The sequence below is a fragment of the Pongo abelii genome, chromosome 16 (genome assembly GCF_028885655.2).
Source record: "Pongo abelii isolate AG06213 chromosome 16, NHGRI_mPonAbe1-v2.0_pri, whole genome shotgun sequence".
NCBI lineage: Eukaryota > Metazoa > Chordata > Mammalia > Primates > Hominidae > Pongo > Pongo abelii.
In genome coordinates, this window is record NC_072001.2 from 72,216,015 (window position 1) to 72,229,121 (window position 13,107).

Below are 13,107 nucleotides of genomic sequence, written 5' to 3' on the forward strand. Positions count from 1 at the left end.
GATTTACTCCAGAGGCCAGAAAGGTCCCAAGCTGGTCTGCGTATTATTTGCATGTGATTTGGGACCTGCCGCTGGGTTCTGCCATTGGACTGTAGTTTATGTCTGCCAAGTGTAGATGTTTTGCTGAGGAAGAGTTTGCCTTTTTGCTGGCTTATCCCTTTAGCCTTTTTGGATTAAATTGGGCTTAAAACAGCACAGGGAGGGGAAGGAACATAGGCTCAGCAGGTTTTGAATCCCCACTCCACTGCTTACTGGTCACTCAACCTTTCTAAGCCTCAGTTCTCTCATCTGCAAAATGGAGGTGTAATTCTCTATGTTATTTTAGGAAATATAGGCGATAATACATTTAAAACCACTAACTACATCCTAGCACATAGGTGCTCTGAAAATGTTAGTTCCATCTTTGCTTCTGTCTCTCCAGCCTCCTCAAGATGCAGAAAGTCACAGAGGACTTGGTTTGGAGAGCTTGACTGTCTCGTGGCCTGGCCATATCAGAAATAGACATGTACTGAGCACCTACCTACTCTGGGCCAGCAACAAGCCTTTGAAGTAGGAATTAGAATCCTCATTTGACCGATGAGGAATTTGACACTCAGAAAAGTAATGAAATTGCCCAAGATCCCAAAGCTTTAGAAGGTGCTAAAATTGTCTTCTGCTATTACTTCTCCACTCCCAGGAAGCCATTGATGTCTTTCCTTTCTTCCTTCTGAGAATGGGTCGGGGGTAGCGATACTGATGCTCATGATCCCTGTGAGGGCACTCCACTCTGCCCAGAACCTCCCCAGGCAGATATTTCAGATGTTTGCCTCTGGTATCAGGAATCTTCCCTTACAGCCTCCTTTGGCCAAGCACCCATAAAAAGAAGCTTCCCTGCCCCAACATCTTACCCAACTCCATCTCTGGGAGAGAGTCAAGGCTCTGGGCACTGTCCTGGCTTTGAGGATAACCCTGAGTCCTGGCTCTGTTCCACCCCCCAGGCCTTAAGCTCTGGAAGTTGACTGCCCCCCTACCCCCATAGGTGTTCTATTGGACTCACCTGTCCTACCTCCTCGTGTGGCTTCTGCTCATCTTTCATGGGCCCAACTTCTGGAAGTGGCTGCTGGTTCCTGGAATCTTGTTTTTCCTGGAGAAGGCCATCGGACTGGCAGTGTCCCGCATGGCAGCCGTGTGCATCATGGAAGTCAACCTCCTCCCCTCCAAGGTACAAAGGCGGAGTGGAGGGCTTTTCCAACTCACCCCAAGGGACAGTTTGTGGGGTGGAACAGTTAGGTACCCTGTCAGACCCCCAAGGAAATAGGGAATAGTGTAGCTGCAGCCCCATTGCTATGGAGGAGAGAAGCAAAATGCGAGACCCAGTCCAGCCCTCCAGGAGGGAAGCTTTAGGAAGATGAATGGCAGGGCAGGCAATACACCTCTAAAATCCAGTTTTGGGGAGAACAATCTGCTTCAGCTCAGTAAGCATTTATTAGTGCCTATAGGGTGCCAGGCCCTGAACTAGGTTACAGAAAAATAGAGAAGGTTCTGCACTGTCCTACTTTCTAGGGAAGCCAGCCCTTTCATTACAGTGCGGGGCTGTGTTGCTGGAGGTATTAAACCCTTTGTCTTTGGGAGGTCAGAGAAAGCTTCAGAATAAGGGAGAAGATGCCATATCAGGGTTTTGAGGGATGAATAAGAGTTTGTTGGATAGAGAAGACAAGGAAGGGTATTGCTGGCAGGAGGAACAGCACAGTAAAGACACAGAATTGTGAAAGGGTATGCTGTGCTTGGGGGACCACAGGTAATTTGGCATAGCTGGAGCCAAGTTGCCAGGAAGAAGCCAGAGAGGTGAGTAAGGCCTGATTATGAAGGGCCTCCTGAGCTGGGAGACCAACCCCGCAGGCCATGGGGAACCCCTGAGCACTCTGGGAGGAGGTGGTGGTATTAAGCTGTGACCATTTATATTCTAGTTAGATTTCTTTAGTTGCTCTGTGGAAGGTAGCTTGGAGGGGGCTTGTAAGGAGGTTCTTGCAAATACAAAGATGAGAGTTCATGAGGGCCTTGACGCTGAGGCAGTGGCCATGGGATGGAGGCAGGTGCACATCACAGAAAGACTCAAGAAGCAACTGGTTATGTTTTGCGGCAACAGAGAGGATGGAGTCTAGGACGTCTCCCAGGTGTCTGAGTGGTACCATCTATGGAGAAAAGGCAGGCAGTTCTAGGTGGGCTCAGCTCTGGACACACTACATTAGAGGACCCGGGAGGCTGAAGAATGAGGCTCTGCTGTGTGTCTAGGCTCTGGCATCCAACAGCCTCAGCTGCATTCACATCCCACGGTTTCTTACCCGGTGGCCTTGGGAAGTTATTTAACCTCTCTGAGCCTCTTCTTCTTGTCCCTAAAGTAGAGAGAAAATAATATCCGCATCATACAATTGCTGTGAGGCCTAGAGATAACACAGTGCTCCAAAGCAATTGTCTGGAAGGATGTTGTTATCCAAGGAGAGATGCCCATTGATGGTTAGAATGCTAGCCATGCTCTGGCTGAAGTTCCAAGAAAGGGCTGGAGTAGCCAGGGAGGCATCACAGGGGATACGTCACAGAGGGTCCACTAAAAAGCAGTGCTTACACCCTTAGAAGTGGGGTAAAACCAGGGGGCCCAATTCAGACACAGCCTGGCTGCCCCCTCTAGGATTGTTGCCCAATTCCAGATTGGCAGGTTGGCTGCTGAGGTGGGCCCCCACTCAGAAGCACAGAAGAGTGTCGTGTCTCGGGGCATGCCTGTTTTATGGAGGAGGAGGGCAGCCCAGCCTCTGCCCTCTTGTCCTGTAGCCCCTGGTGGCTTTGGGCCTGCAGGAATGATGCAGATCTCCTTCCTCTTTCCCAGGTCACTCATCTCCTCATCAAGCGGCCCCCTTTTTTTCACTATAGACCTGGTGACTACTTGTATCTGAACATCCCCACCATCGCTCGCTATGAGTGGCACCCCTTCACCATCAGCAGTGCTCCTGAGCAGAAAGGTAATGGTCGCCTCCTCCAGTCACTCTGCACATATTCACTGAGTTCCCGCCGTGGGCCAAGTACAGGCTGGGAACTCGGAACACAGCACTGAACGAGGCCAGAAACACAAAGTCAGCCTCAAAAAGTTCTCTTTGAAGTGGGAGCAGGCATGCAGACACCGATTGGCATGGCAAGGGCTGTACCAGCTACACTGAAGTCTTACAGGGAGGGCCTGGCTTGGTGGGGAGAAGCCTTTGCAGACACAGGGGCATTCAGCTGGACTTTGAATGGTTAGTAGGAGTTTACCAGATAGGGAAGGAGATGGGGAGGAGGCAGAGGGAAAAGCAGAAGTAAAAACATGAGGACCTGGAAACTCAGAAGAGTCTCCTGTAGCTAGAGCTATCGGGGGTGGGGATGGGGCGGGTGGGCAGGTGGAGTAGCAAGGAAAGAAGGGAGGGACATACAGAGAGAGAAGAAGAGCGTGAAAGGCAGGTGATGTGGCTGGCAAAGCCAGTTAGAGCTAGGATGGGACTAAGGAGGACTTCAGAAGCAAAGTTGGAATCCAGATGGATGGAGCAGCCAGTTGGGAGCCAGGAATGCTTCTTAAGCAGAGGAGTAGCCAGCTCAGTAGAGGATATAGGCATTTTTAAGAGGGCTGCGATGAGAGATCAGGCTTCCCTACTCCCACCTGGACTTGGGCTGTATAGAGCCCCAAGGCAGCAGAATCCCTCACACCCTTCTCCAGCCCTGAACTATTCCCACTGCTTTTTGGGTTCCCAGCACGCATAGAACAGTTCAGCTGATGCTTTGCTCAGCTGTCCTCTGACTCTCACCCGTGCACGTGCCTTCCTTCTGGTCCCAGGCTGTTTTTGGAGCTGCCACCTGGACCCCTGCCCTTCTGGCCAAGCCAGTGATTGGCCTTCCCACCACGAGAGGTGCCTCCAAGTATGGCAAGGGTGGCTTGCACTGACATTTCCAACAGGGAAGGCCTTGAGTGATCTATTACAGTAAGACCCTTGCTTGGCTTCATGAGGGGTGCCCAGTCCTGGGTGCTGGGGGTTCTCTGACTCATCCTGGTTACAAGCTTTAGTGTCACTCAGGATGCCTCCCAGACCCAGCCCAGCAGGATCCTTGGCCCAGATCCCTCAGCTCACGATGTAGACCCAAGGCCAAGGTTTCCCCATGTGGGGCTGCATACCCTCTACCTTGGAATCACCTGAATTGTGCCCTAAATGTACCTCGGAACAAAGTTAGAGGTTGGAGAGGGTGAGGCTATTTTCTCCCTATTTTTTTCCTTCTCTTTTCTACTTTGTAAAGAACGTCTAAGCTCTCAGAGAACTCAGACAATATCAAAATATGTGCAGAAGAAAATGAGAATCCTTCAAATAATTTTATCCAAGGAAAACCATTGCCAATTATTTGGTGAATAGGCTTCCAGCTCTCTCTATCTATCTATCTACATGGCTAATCAGATGGAGAGATTTTGTATACATGGGCTCACACTAGAGGCAGTGTTTCATAGCAGCACACTTTTTCTTAGTGAACAGTATGTCATGGAGATCTTTGCATATCAGTGAATATACAGCTTTTCCTTTTTGTGGCTGCATGGTATTCCAGTGTATGGATACTAATATGGTTATTGACTATTATTAATATAATATGGGCGTGTCATGCATTTCAACAATTCTTTTTCTCCCCTAACTTTCCAAACTTGTTACATTTCACCAGTTCTTTTTTTTTAGAGTCTCACTCTGTCACCCAAGCTGGAGTGCAGTGGTGTGATCTCAGCTCACTGCAGCCTCCGCCTCCCGGGTTCTTCTGCCTCAGCCTCCTGAGTAGCTGGGATTACAGGCATGCGCCACCATGCATGGCTAATTTTTTTGTAATTTTGTATTTTTAGTAGAGTCTGGATTTCACCATGTTGGCCAGGCTGGTCTTGAACTCCTGACTTCAGGTGATCCACCCGCCTTTCCCAAAGTGCTGGGATTATAGGCGTAAGCCACCATGCCCGACCTTCACCAGTACTTGAAGGGATTTCTTCTGGGTCTCAGTTTGGAATCTGCCTGTCCTTGGACCCTGGGAACATCTCCTGCCCTGAGCTGAGAGGGTTCATGTGGGGGCTGGTAATATACCAACTTCGTTTACAAAGCTCGTTTACTAGAGTCAGGAGTGGAACTCAGTTTAGCAGCTGTGGCTGAATGAATTCAACCACCATTCTTGGAGACCTCCTAGGTCTGAGTCATTGCTTGAGGCACTTCAAGCGACTCGGGATGCTGATACCTGAACGAAGGAGGAAACCTCAGAGAGGTGGATGGAGCTAGGATCCTAGAACTTGAGCTCCAGTCCTGACTTTTCAATCCACTCCTCATAAACTGAAGCACCTCTCTAAGCCTCTGTAAAATACAGGGTAATACCAGGTCATGAATTCCTTCATCAACTTGAATGGGACATCTTTATTTTCACTAACCTCTAACTGAAATTTAGCATTTTCTTCAATGATAAATGTGAGCAACAAACCCCAGGAGCATTAATGATACCTCTGACTTTTTCACGGTAAAAACCATGGATGCCTTTCTATATGTTACAGTTGTGGCCAAGGCTTCAAGAGTATTTATGCTCACTACTACTTCTGATTCCCAGGGCTCGTTGGGTCCTGCTAGAGCTCATTAATTCATGTATTAACAAAGAAGCACATGGATTCCTAAGTCACAAATTTGTTTTTTTTTTTTAACATTTTGATAACTAATTATAACTGGATTCATATGTAATTTCTCTGTATGTTACTTTAGGTCAAGCTTGTCCAACCTGTGGCCCTTGGGCCGCTTGTGGCCCGGGACGGCTTTGAATGTGGCCCAACACAAATTCGTAAACTTTCTTAAAACATGATGAGATTTGTGTGTGTGTATGTGATTTTTTTTTCTTTTTATTTCATCAGCTATTGTTAGTGTTAGTGTATTTTATGCGTGGCCCAAGACAATCCTTCTTCCAATGTGACCCAGGGAAGCCAAAAGATTGGCCATCCCTGCTTCATGTATTTCGACCCTTATTCTGAGAAGGAGACTATCCACTGCCTTCACAGGACTGCTAAAAGAATCCATGGTTAAAAAAAAAAAAAAAAGGAAAAGGGCAAGAGTTCAAAGCAGGAGATCTCTTGCATCCTCCTCACTCTGATGTTGTGGATTCTATTTGGTACCACTCAGCAGAAGAGTCATGTCACCTCACACCACATTTCCATCAGTTATTCAACAGAGGACCTCATTCAACAGAGGACCTTAGTAAGCACCTGCTACATCCCAGGCATGGGTACCATGAAAGCAGTTGGTACCACCATGGACTGAGCACCTACTGTGTGCAGAGCCATTGAATAGCAGGAGGGCCTGTTTTGGTGAGACCTTGGCCTGATGAAGACGGCAGGGTCCCCGCCTTTAGAAAATTCCTAGTGAGCTGCTCTGATCCTTTCCTTGGTACAGGAGTCTGTACCCTTATTAAGCTCAGGTTGACTTCATCAAGAAAGATCTCAAGGTCTGCCCCAAAGAGATCAGCTCTCCATGTCCTGTGGCTATGGCTGCTAGTTTGGCCCTGAGGAAGGACATTCAAACCAGGACTTGGAGGGCTGAGGCCCAGCACCAATCCCTCCAGTGGGGTGAGGCTTGCTCCCTGGTGCCGGTCGCTATGGACCTCCTTTCCCCTCCCACTCTTCTCTTGCTCAGACACTATCTGGCTGCACATTCGGTCCCAAGGCCAGTGGACAAACAGGCTGTATGAGTCCTTCAAGGCAACAGACCCACTGGGCCGTGGTTCTAAGAGGCTGTCGAGGAGTGTGACAATGAGAAAGAGTCAAAGGTCATCCAAGGTAGGTGGCTACTGGAGGGAAGGGGTCCACTCTGCTGGCAAGTCCACAGAGACCAAGTTGCCTCCTTCTTCTCAGTGAGCATCAATTATTGAGCAACTGCTGTGTACACAGATGGCAGCACAAGGGGGTTAGGCAACTGCTAACTCCATGGTCCAAGAACCTTCTCGAAGTCTGACCACTCCAGATCCTTCCCAGTCTGATGTCCCCCATTAGAAGGGGGAGAGAGCAATGGAAAGAGAGTGGAAATTGAAATCAGAAAAACCCACCTCCAGGTCTCTGCTCTAATACTTTCTAACTGTGTGGCCTTGGGCATGTCCTTTGGTTTGTTCATCTATAAAATAGAAGTAGTTTCCTCTGTTACTTACCTTTCTTCTGTGACTATTTTAAAAACCAACTGAATGAATGCACGTAAAGTATTGCTTGAAATAGGCAGCCTGGTCCAGGTGGGCCCCTCATCATCATCATCACCATCAGCAATGTTATTCTCTTTTGAGCCTTGATGAAACCTATAAAGCTGATGAGTTGCTGGTGCCATCAAGGCTTTGGAGGAACAGAGAGAGACAGAGCAACTGCTAAAGAAATAAGAATAGACGCTGAGGCCGAGGGTGGCTGAACTCAAACTAAGTAGACTGTGCCTCATGACTGGGAGACAGGTTAACATATGAAAACCCTGCCATAGGAGATGTCCCCAGGCCTGGCCCAACTCTACCTTGCCACTGGGGAATTTAAAGTCCAGAGTTGAAATCCAGGTGAGATCCTGCTTGGCCAGACCAGGGGACCTTTCTAGGACCACACCAGGAGCAACAGTCTGGGATATGCAGGGATAGGTAGGAGAAGCAGAACATTCTTGGCTGTTAATCAGGGAAACTTCCTGAAGGAGGAAGCTGACTTTCAAAATCAGATGAGTCATGGCACACTGTGGATCAATGGGCTAGATACACTAAAAGCTGTTTTCTTGGGACCTCAGTCACCTCTGCCACTATAAATTGGCAGAATCTTTTTGGCAGGCAGCCTGGCCATATGTGTCAGCATTTTAAATATGTATATCTACATACCCAGCAACTCCATTTTAGAGATGTATTCTTAAAAGCTAACTGGGGGCCGGGCGTGGTGGCTCACGCCTGTAATCCCAGCACTTTGGGAGGCCAAGGCTGGCGGATCATGAGGTCAGGAGATTGAGACCATCCTGGCCAACATGGTGAAACCACGTCTCTACTAAAAACACAAAAATTAGCCGGGCGTGGTGGTGCGTGCCTGTAGTCCCAGCTACTTGGGAGGCTGAGGCAGGAGAATCTCTTCAACCCAGGAGGCAGAGGTTGCAGTGAGCCTAGATTACGCCACTGTACTCCAGCCTGGGCAACAGAGTGAGGCTCCAACTAAAAAAAAAAAGCTAATTGGACAGCTGCAACAAAATATAGTAATTTCCTTGTTCATTTAGCAAATATTTATGGAGCGCAGCATCTGCTGTTTTCCAGGTTCTGTTCTGGATGCTGGAGATCTATCAGTAAGCAACATAGGCATAGTCACTGCTTACCTTCTAGTGGGGAGACAGACAATGAAGAAATAAAATATATGCATAATATGTCAGGTGATAATAAATGCTATAAAGATAAATAAGTCAGTGTCAAGAGGTAGGGATGGGAAAAGTGCTATTTCAGAGAGTGTGGTTGTTCTCAATAATAAGAAAATGAGGCTAATCAAAATGCCCAACAATAGGAAAATACCTAAATAAACTGCTGATCACCTTTACAATAGAATATTAAATCTCCTAAAAAAATGATTTGGTCAATTTAAATGTATTTACCTGGAAAACCAGTCAAGATGTAGTAAGTGGAAAAAGCAGGTTACTAAAAAGTATGCTCCATTTATGTAAAAGTGTTGCCTATGTCTGTGTTAGAAAAAAATCTGTAAGGGCATAGAGAAAATGTTGAGTAGTTATGTGCTCTGATACTTTTTTCACTATTGTTTAATAGTTTCTATGTCTGAATTTTTAAAGCTAACATTATCAATTTGTGATTTAATTAATAAAGAAATTTGTTTTGAAACAAAGCAGAGTGTACAGCCCCCACTCATCCATTCCTGCATCTCAGCACAGGGAGTTGTGGCATCCAGGGACGTCACTGGAGCTGACATCCTACAGGCCCAAGGGAGATCCCTGGCCGCAGGATGAAGACCTGGTGTACATGAAGACAAAGGAGGAGACTCACACACAGTGGGAAGCCTCTTCTGAAGACAGTGGCCTAGTAAGGCTGAGGAAGGTGGGACTAGAGGCAGGAGGGCCAGCTGGCTTATCTTCCCAGGGATCGTGGGTCCTTGGAACATGCCTTAAGGGTAAGCCATGTTCAGGAAGGATGACACATCACTTGGATGTCTCTGAAGCCAATCATCTGCCTGCTACCTTCCTAACTTTTGCGTAAGAACTGCCCCAGTAATACTTTCTACTTAGTATTTCTCTTACATCCCAACATTACTTTAAACTTAATTGTATTTCAAAAGGAGTCATAAGATTATTATCGCTAATGGAAAACTAGTATCGCATGCCACACAGGATAGCTCCGAAAGTAAAAACAATGAGAATCAGTGTTATTAAATTCTTGCTAGATGGCCTGTCTGCTAAGGCTCCAAGCCAGAGGTGGTGCTCCACACTCTTCCTCCCTCCCTCCCTCCCTCCCTTCTTTCTTTCTTTCTTTCTTTCTCTCTCTCTCTCTTTCTTTTTCTTTCTTTCTCTCTCTCTCCTTCCTTCCTTCCCTCTTTCTCCCCCTCACTCCCTCCCTCTCTCTTTCTTTCTTTCTTTCAATCTTTCTTTCTTTTCTTTCTTGCCTTTCTCACTTTATAAAAAGGAAGGAAAAAAGGAGAAGAGATTAGTAAGTGTTAGAGAGGTGGTAACGATGCATTAGCCAGAATGGAAGGCTTTCTCGTTGTCATCAGAAGGACTAAAGAAAATTGAAAGGAGAAGAGCTGTCTCACAGCATAACTCTCAAATCACCGCCAGGAGTTCATGCGCCACACCAGGGGAGCAGCCTTCAGTCATCTCTGGACAAAGAAGCAACACAGCGTGATGTCACGATCCTGGACAGGCAGCAGGAGACCCAGGCTCTACCCGAGCTCTGTGGGAATGTGGGCACGTCCTTCCCATGCTCTCAGCCTTGATGATTGCGAAGGTCACTCCTAACTCTGCCTCCTACAGCAGAGCGGGAAATAGCACAGGCTCCTTCAGGCCTGTTCTGGGGTCTGCTTCCTTCACCTTCCAGAAGGAAAAGCATTGACTCGGACAGGGCTGTCTGACTGTCTACCACGCTCTAAGTCCTGAGGAAGACAGAGGAGGCCTGCTCCCTTCCCCTAGGAGCACACTGTCTGAACCCCAGAGCAAAGCCCTAGGGCCCAGGGAGCTGTGAGCCAGGGGAGGCCCTCGCTTCTCTGCTTGGAGAAGGTGGGAAGAGCTTCGAAGAGGAAGAGCAACTTCAAATGAGCTGGACAATGAAGGATACAGTGTGCACTGAAGGAATTTGACAGCTGGGGAAGAGGAAAGGGTGTTTTAGGCAGAAGGAAAAGAATATTTCAGGCTAGGAGGGGAGTGCTCTCCAGTCGCACCCTGAAACTGACTTGTGCTGGACCATAGGAGCCACTGTTAAATTTTCAGGAATTTCGTGAGCTGGTTATTAAACACAGTTGTTATGGTGGGAGCCACGGTGGGCAGGATTTACACCACAGAAATGGGCAGAAGCTAACAATCAAGACTGTTATTCCTTCTCCAGAGGTCAGTTTACCAGCACATCCCTGATGTTCTCCTTCAGAAGGGCTTCATGTTCCCTGAATCATTTGGGCAGAAAAAGCAATTCCCTTTTTATAAAGTTGCTCAGACTGGCAAGGGCAAGAAACTTCTAAGAAATGCCTAACACTGTCCATTCCAAGACCCATAACTCTCTGCTCTACTCCCTGCAGGGCTCTGAGATACTTTTGGAGAAACACAAATTCTGTAACATCAAGGTGAGAGGCTGCAGGGGTGGACATGAGCAAGAACGCCTGCCCCAACCAAAGGAAATGAAGTCTTTGCCTTTAAGGACGGGCTGTTGTGGTTGTGGGTACTCAAGCTCCTCAAATCCCCATGGGCTGACACCCAGGTATCCGGGTCATGTAACCACATCCCTCCCCCTGCTCTTTATATCCAAGGGTGCTCAGCCTCACCCTCGGCCTGTCTCTTCACCAGAAGCAGGGATGGGTGTGCAGTGTACAGGGCTACGTGCTCTCTGTCCCTGTCTCCTGAGCACCCACGGTACACACCCCAGGGAAGTGGCTTGGGTCCTTGTTTTCACTAGCTCTACATTCTAACACCTAGAGCTCTCTCCAGACTGGTGCTGAGAGCACAGGATGTGGAAAGAGCACTGGAGTGGGAGCCACGTAGACCTGGCTTCCAGCCCAGGAGATGTCTTTCTATGTATAAAGGGGGTCCTGAAGCCCTGGGGACATCCCCTGGTAGCAGGGGAGACCAGCGTCACCCCCCATCTCTCTTCTCTGATGCCCTCTTGTGCACAGTGCTACATCGATGGGCCTTATGGGACCCCCACCCGCAGGATCTTTGCCTCTGAGCACGCCGTGCTCATTGGGGCAGGCATCGGCATCACCCCCTTTGCTTCCATCCTGCAGAGTATCATGTACAGGTGGGTGAACAGTGTGCTTCTGCCTGCATCCTGGGTCAGAGCCCCAAGGCACCCTCCCCGCTCCTCCTGCCTTTATTCCTTCTCCTTCCTCTCCTTTCACCTGTCTCTCTCTGCTCTTCTCTCTCTTTCCTCTCCTGCTCTGCCCCCCTCTCCTTTTTGTGTCTCATCCCTCCCCTTCCTCATAGAGTGGGCTCTGCCACCCCATCCTTGCTCCCTGTCCCCTGAACTGTTCTCTGGGGTCCTGAAAAGTCTTGCCCCAAATTTACAACCCCTTCCTCCTGCCTCCCCTCAGGCACCAGAAAAGAAAGCATACTTGCCCCAGCTGCCAGCACTCCTGGATCGAAGGTGTCCAAGACAACATGAAGCTCCATAAGGTGAGTACCACCTCCTGCAGTCAGGCCTCCAGACCTTCTCCCCTGGACACCTCCTAAAATAGGAGCCCATCCTCCTGTGCAAAGGTGGGAGCGGATAGGTGATCCCTGATGGGATCTTTCTTTCCCCACAATACCCTGAATTCTCTTAAATGAGTTATCCTGGTGCCTCCTGAATGTCTGAGCCTCGCCTCTGCCTCAACGTTCCCATCACCTCTGAGAGGTGTTCTGAACATTTCATTAAAGGCTGCATAGCTTGACAGCCAGGCAGTCCGGATTCAGTTACAGCCATGATGCTACCTGTCCATGACCCTATGGTGGTTTTAAGAATGAAAACATACTGGCTGGGCATGGTGGCTCATGCCTGTAATCCTAGCACTTTGGGAGGCCAAGGCAGGCAGATCACTTGAGCCCAAGATCTCAAGACCAGTCTGGGCAACATGGTGAAACCCCATCTCTAACAAAAATACAAAAATTTCTTGGGTGTGGTGGTGAGCACCTGTGGTCCGAGCTACTTGGGAGACTGAGGTGGGAGGATCACTTGAGCCCAGGAGGCAGAGGTTGCAGTGAGCTGAGGTCACACCACTGCACTCCAGCCTGAGTGACAGAGTGAAACTCAGTCTCAAAAAAGAAATAATAATAATAATAATTAAAATAATATAATCAAATAATAATGAAAACATGTTTGCCTTTTGAAAATTCATCATCCTGTATAGGCCACTTAGAAGAGTTTCTTAAAAAGTAATTTATGTTTTTCTGGCTATCCTAAGCTAGTATTTCAACACACTGTTTGTTGTAAACAATAGAAGATATTAGAGAAAATCCCCGCCTTGGGGTCAGAAACCTGATTCTGGTCCTATGCTGCTCTGTGATCTGGGCATGGCTGCTCACCTCTATGAGCCTTGATTTTTCCCTCCCTTAAATGGGTATCTGAATGTTCCCTGCTTACTTCAGGGTGGTCGTATGGGTCCCAGGGATTACAGATGTGAGCCTCCTGCAAATGAGGGAGACCCAGCCTCTGAGCTGAAGGGCCTCTCTCCGTAGGTGGACTTTATCTGGATCAACAGAGACCAGCGGTCTTTCGAGTGGTTTGTGAGCCTGCTGACTAAACTGGAGATGGACCAGGCTGAGGAGGCTCAATATGGTAAGAGAGGGACAGGGCCTGAGGGCAGTAGGAGTAGGGCAGGGGCCTTCAGCTTCTTTATAATTTATTGATATGAAACTCACGTAACCTAAAATGAACCATTTAACC

At 48.2% G+C, this 13,107-nt stretch overlaps 1 protein-coding gene across 1 annotated transcript in view; it reads left to right on the plus strand.

Moving 5' to 3' along the window:
* NOX5 (NADPH oxidase 5) overlaps positions 1-13,107 on the plus strand; it is a 45,469-nt gene that overhangs the window by 10,156 nt on the left and 22,206 nt on the right. The window contains exons 7-13 of the mRNA XM_024232356.3: positions 1,019-1,201; positions 2,861-2,993; positions 6,684-6,826; positions 10,769-10,813; positions 11,360-11,484; positions 11,777-11,858; positions 12,900-12,999. Of these exons, the coding sequence (XP_024088124.2) occupies positions 1,019-1,201; positions 2,861-2,993; positions 6,684-6,826; positions 10,769-10,813; positions 11,360-11,484; positions 11,777-11,858; positions 12,900-12,999 (811 nt within the window). The remainder of the gene's footprint in view (positions 1-1,018; positions 1,202-2,860; positions 2,994-6,683; positions 6,827-10,768; positions 10,814-11,359; positions 11,485-11,776; positions 11,859-12,899; positions 13,000-13,107) is intronic.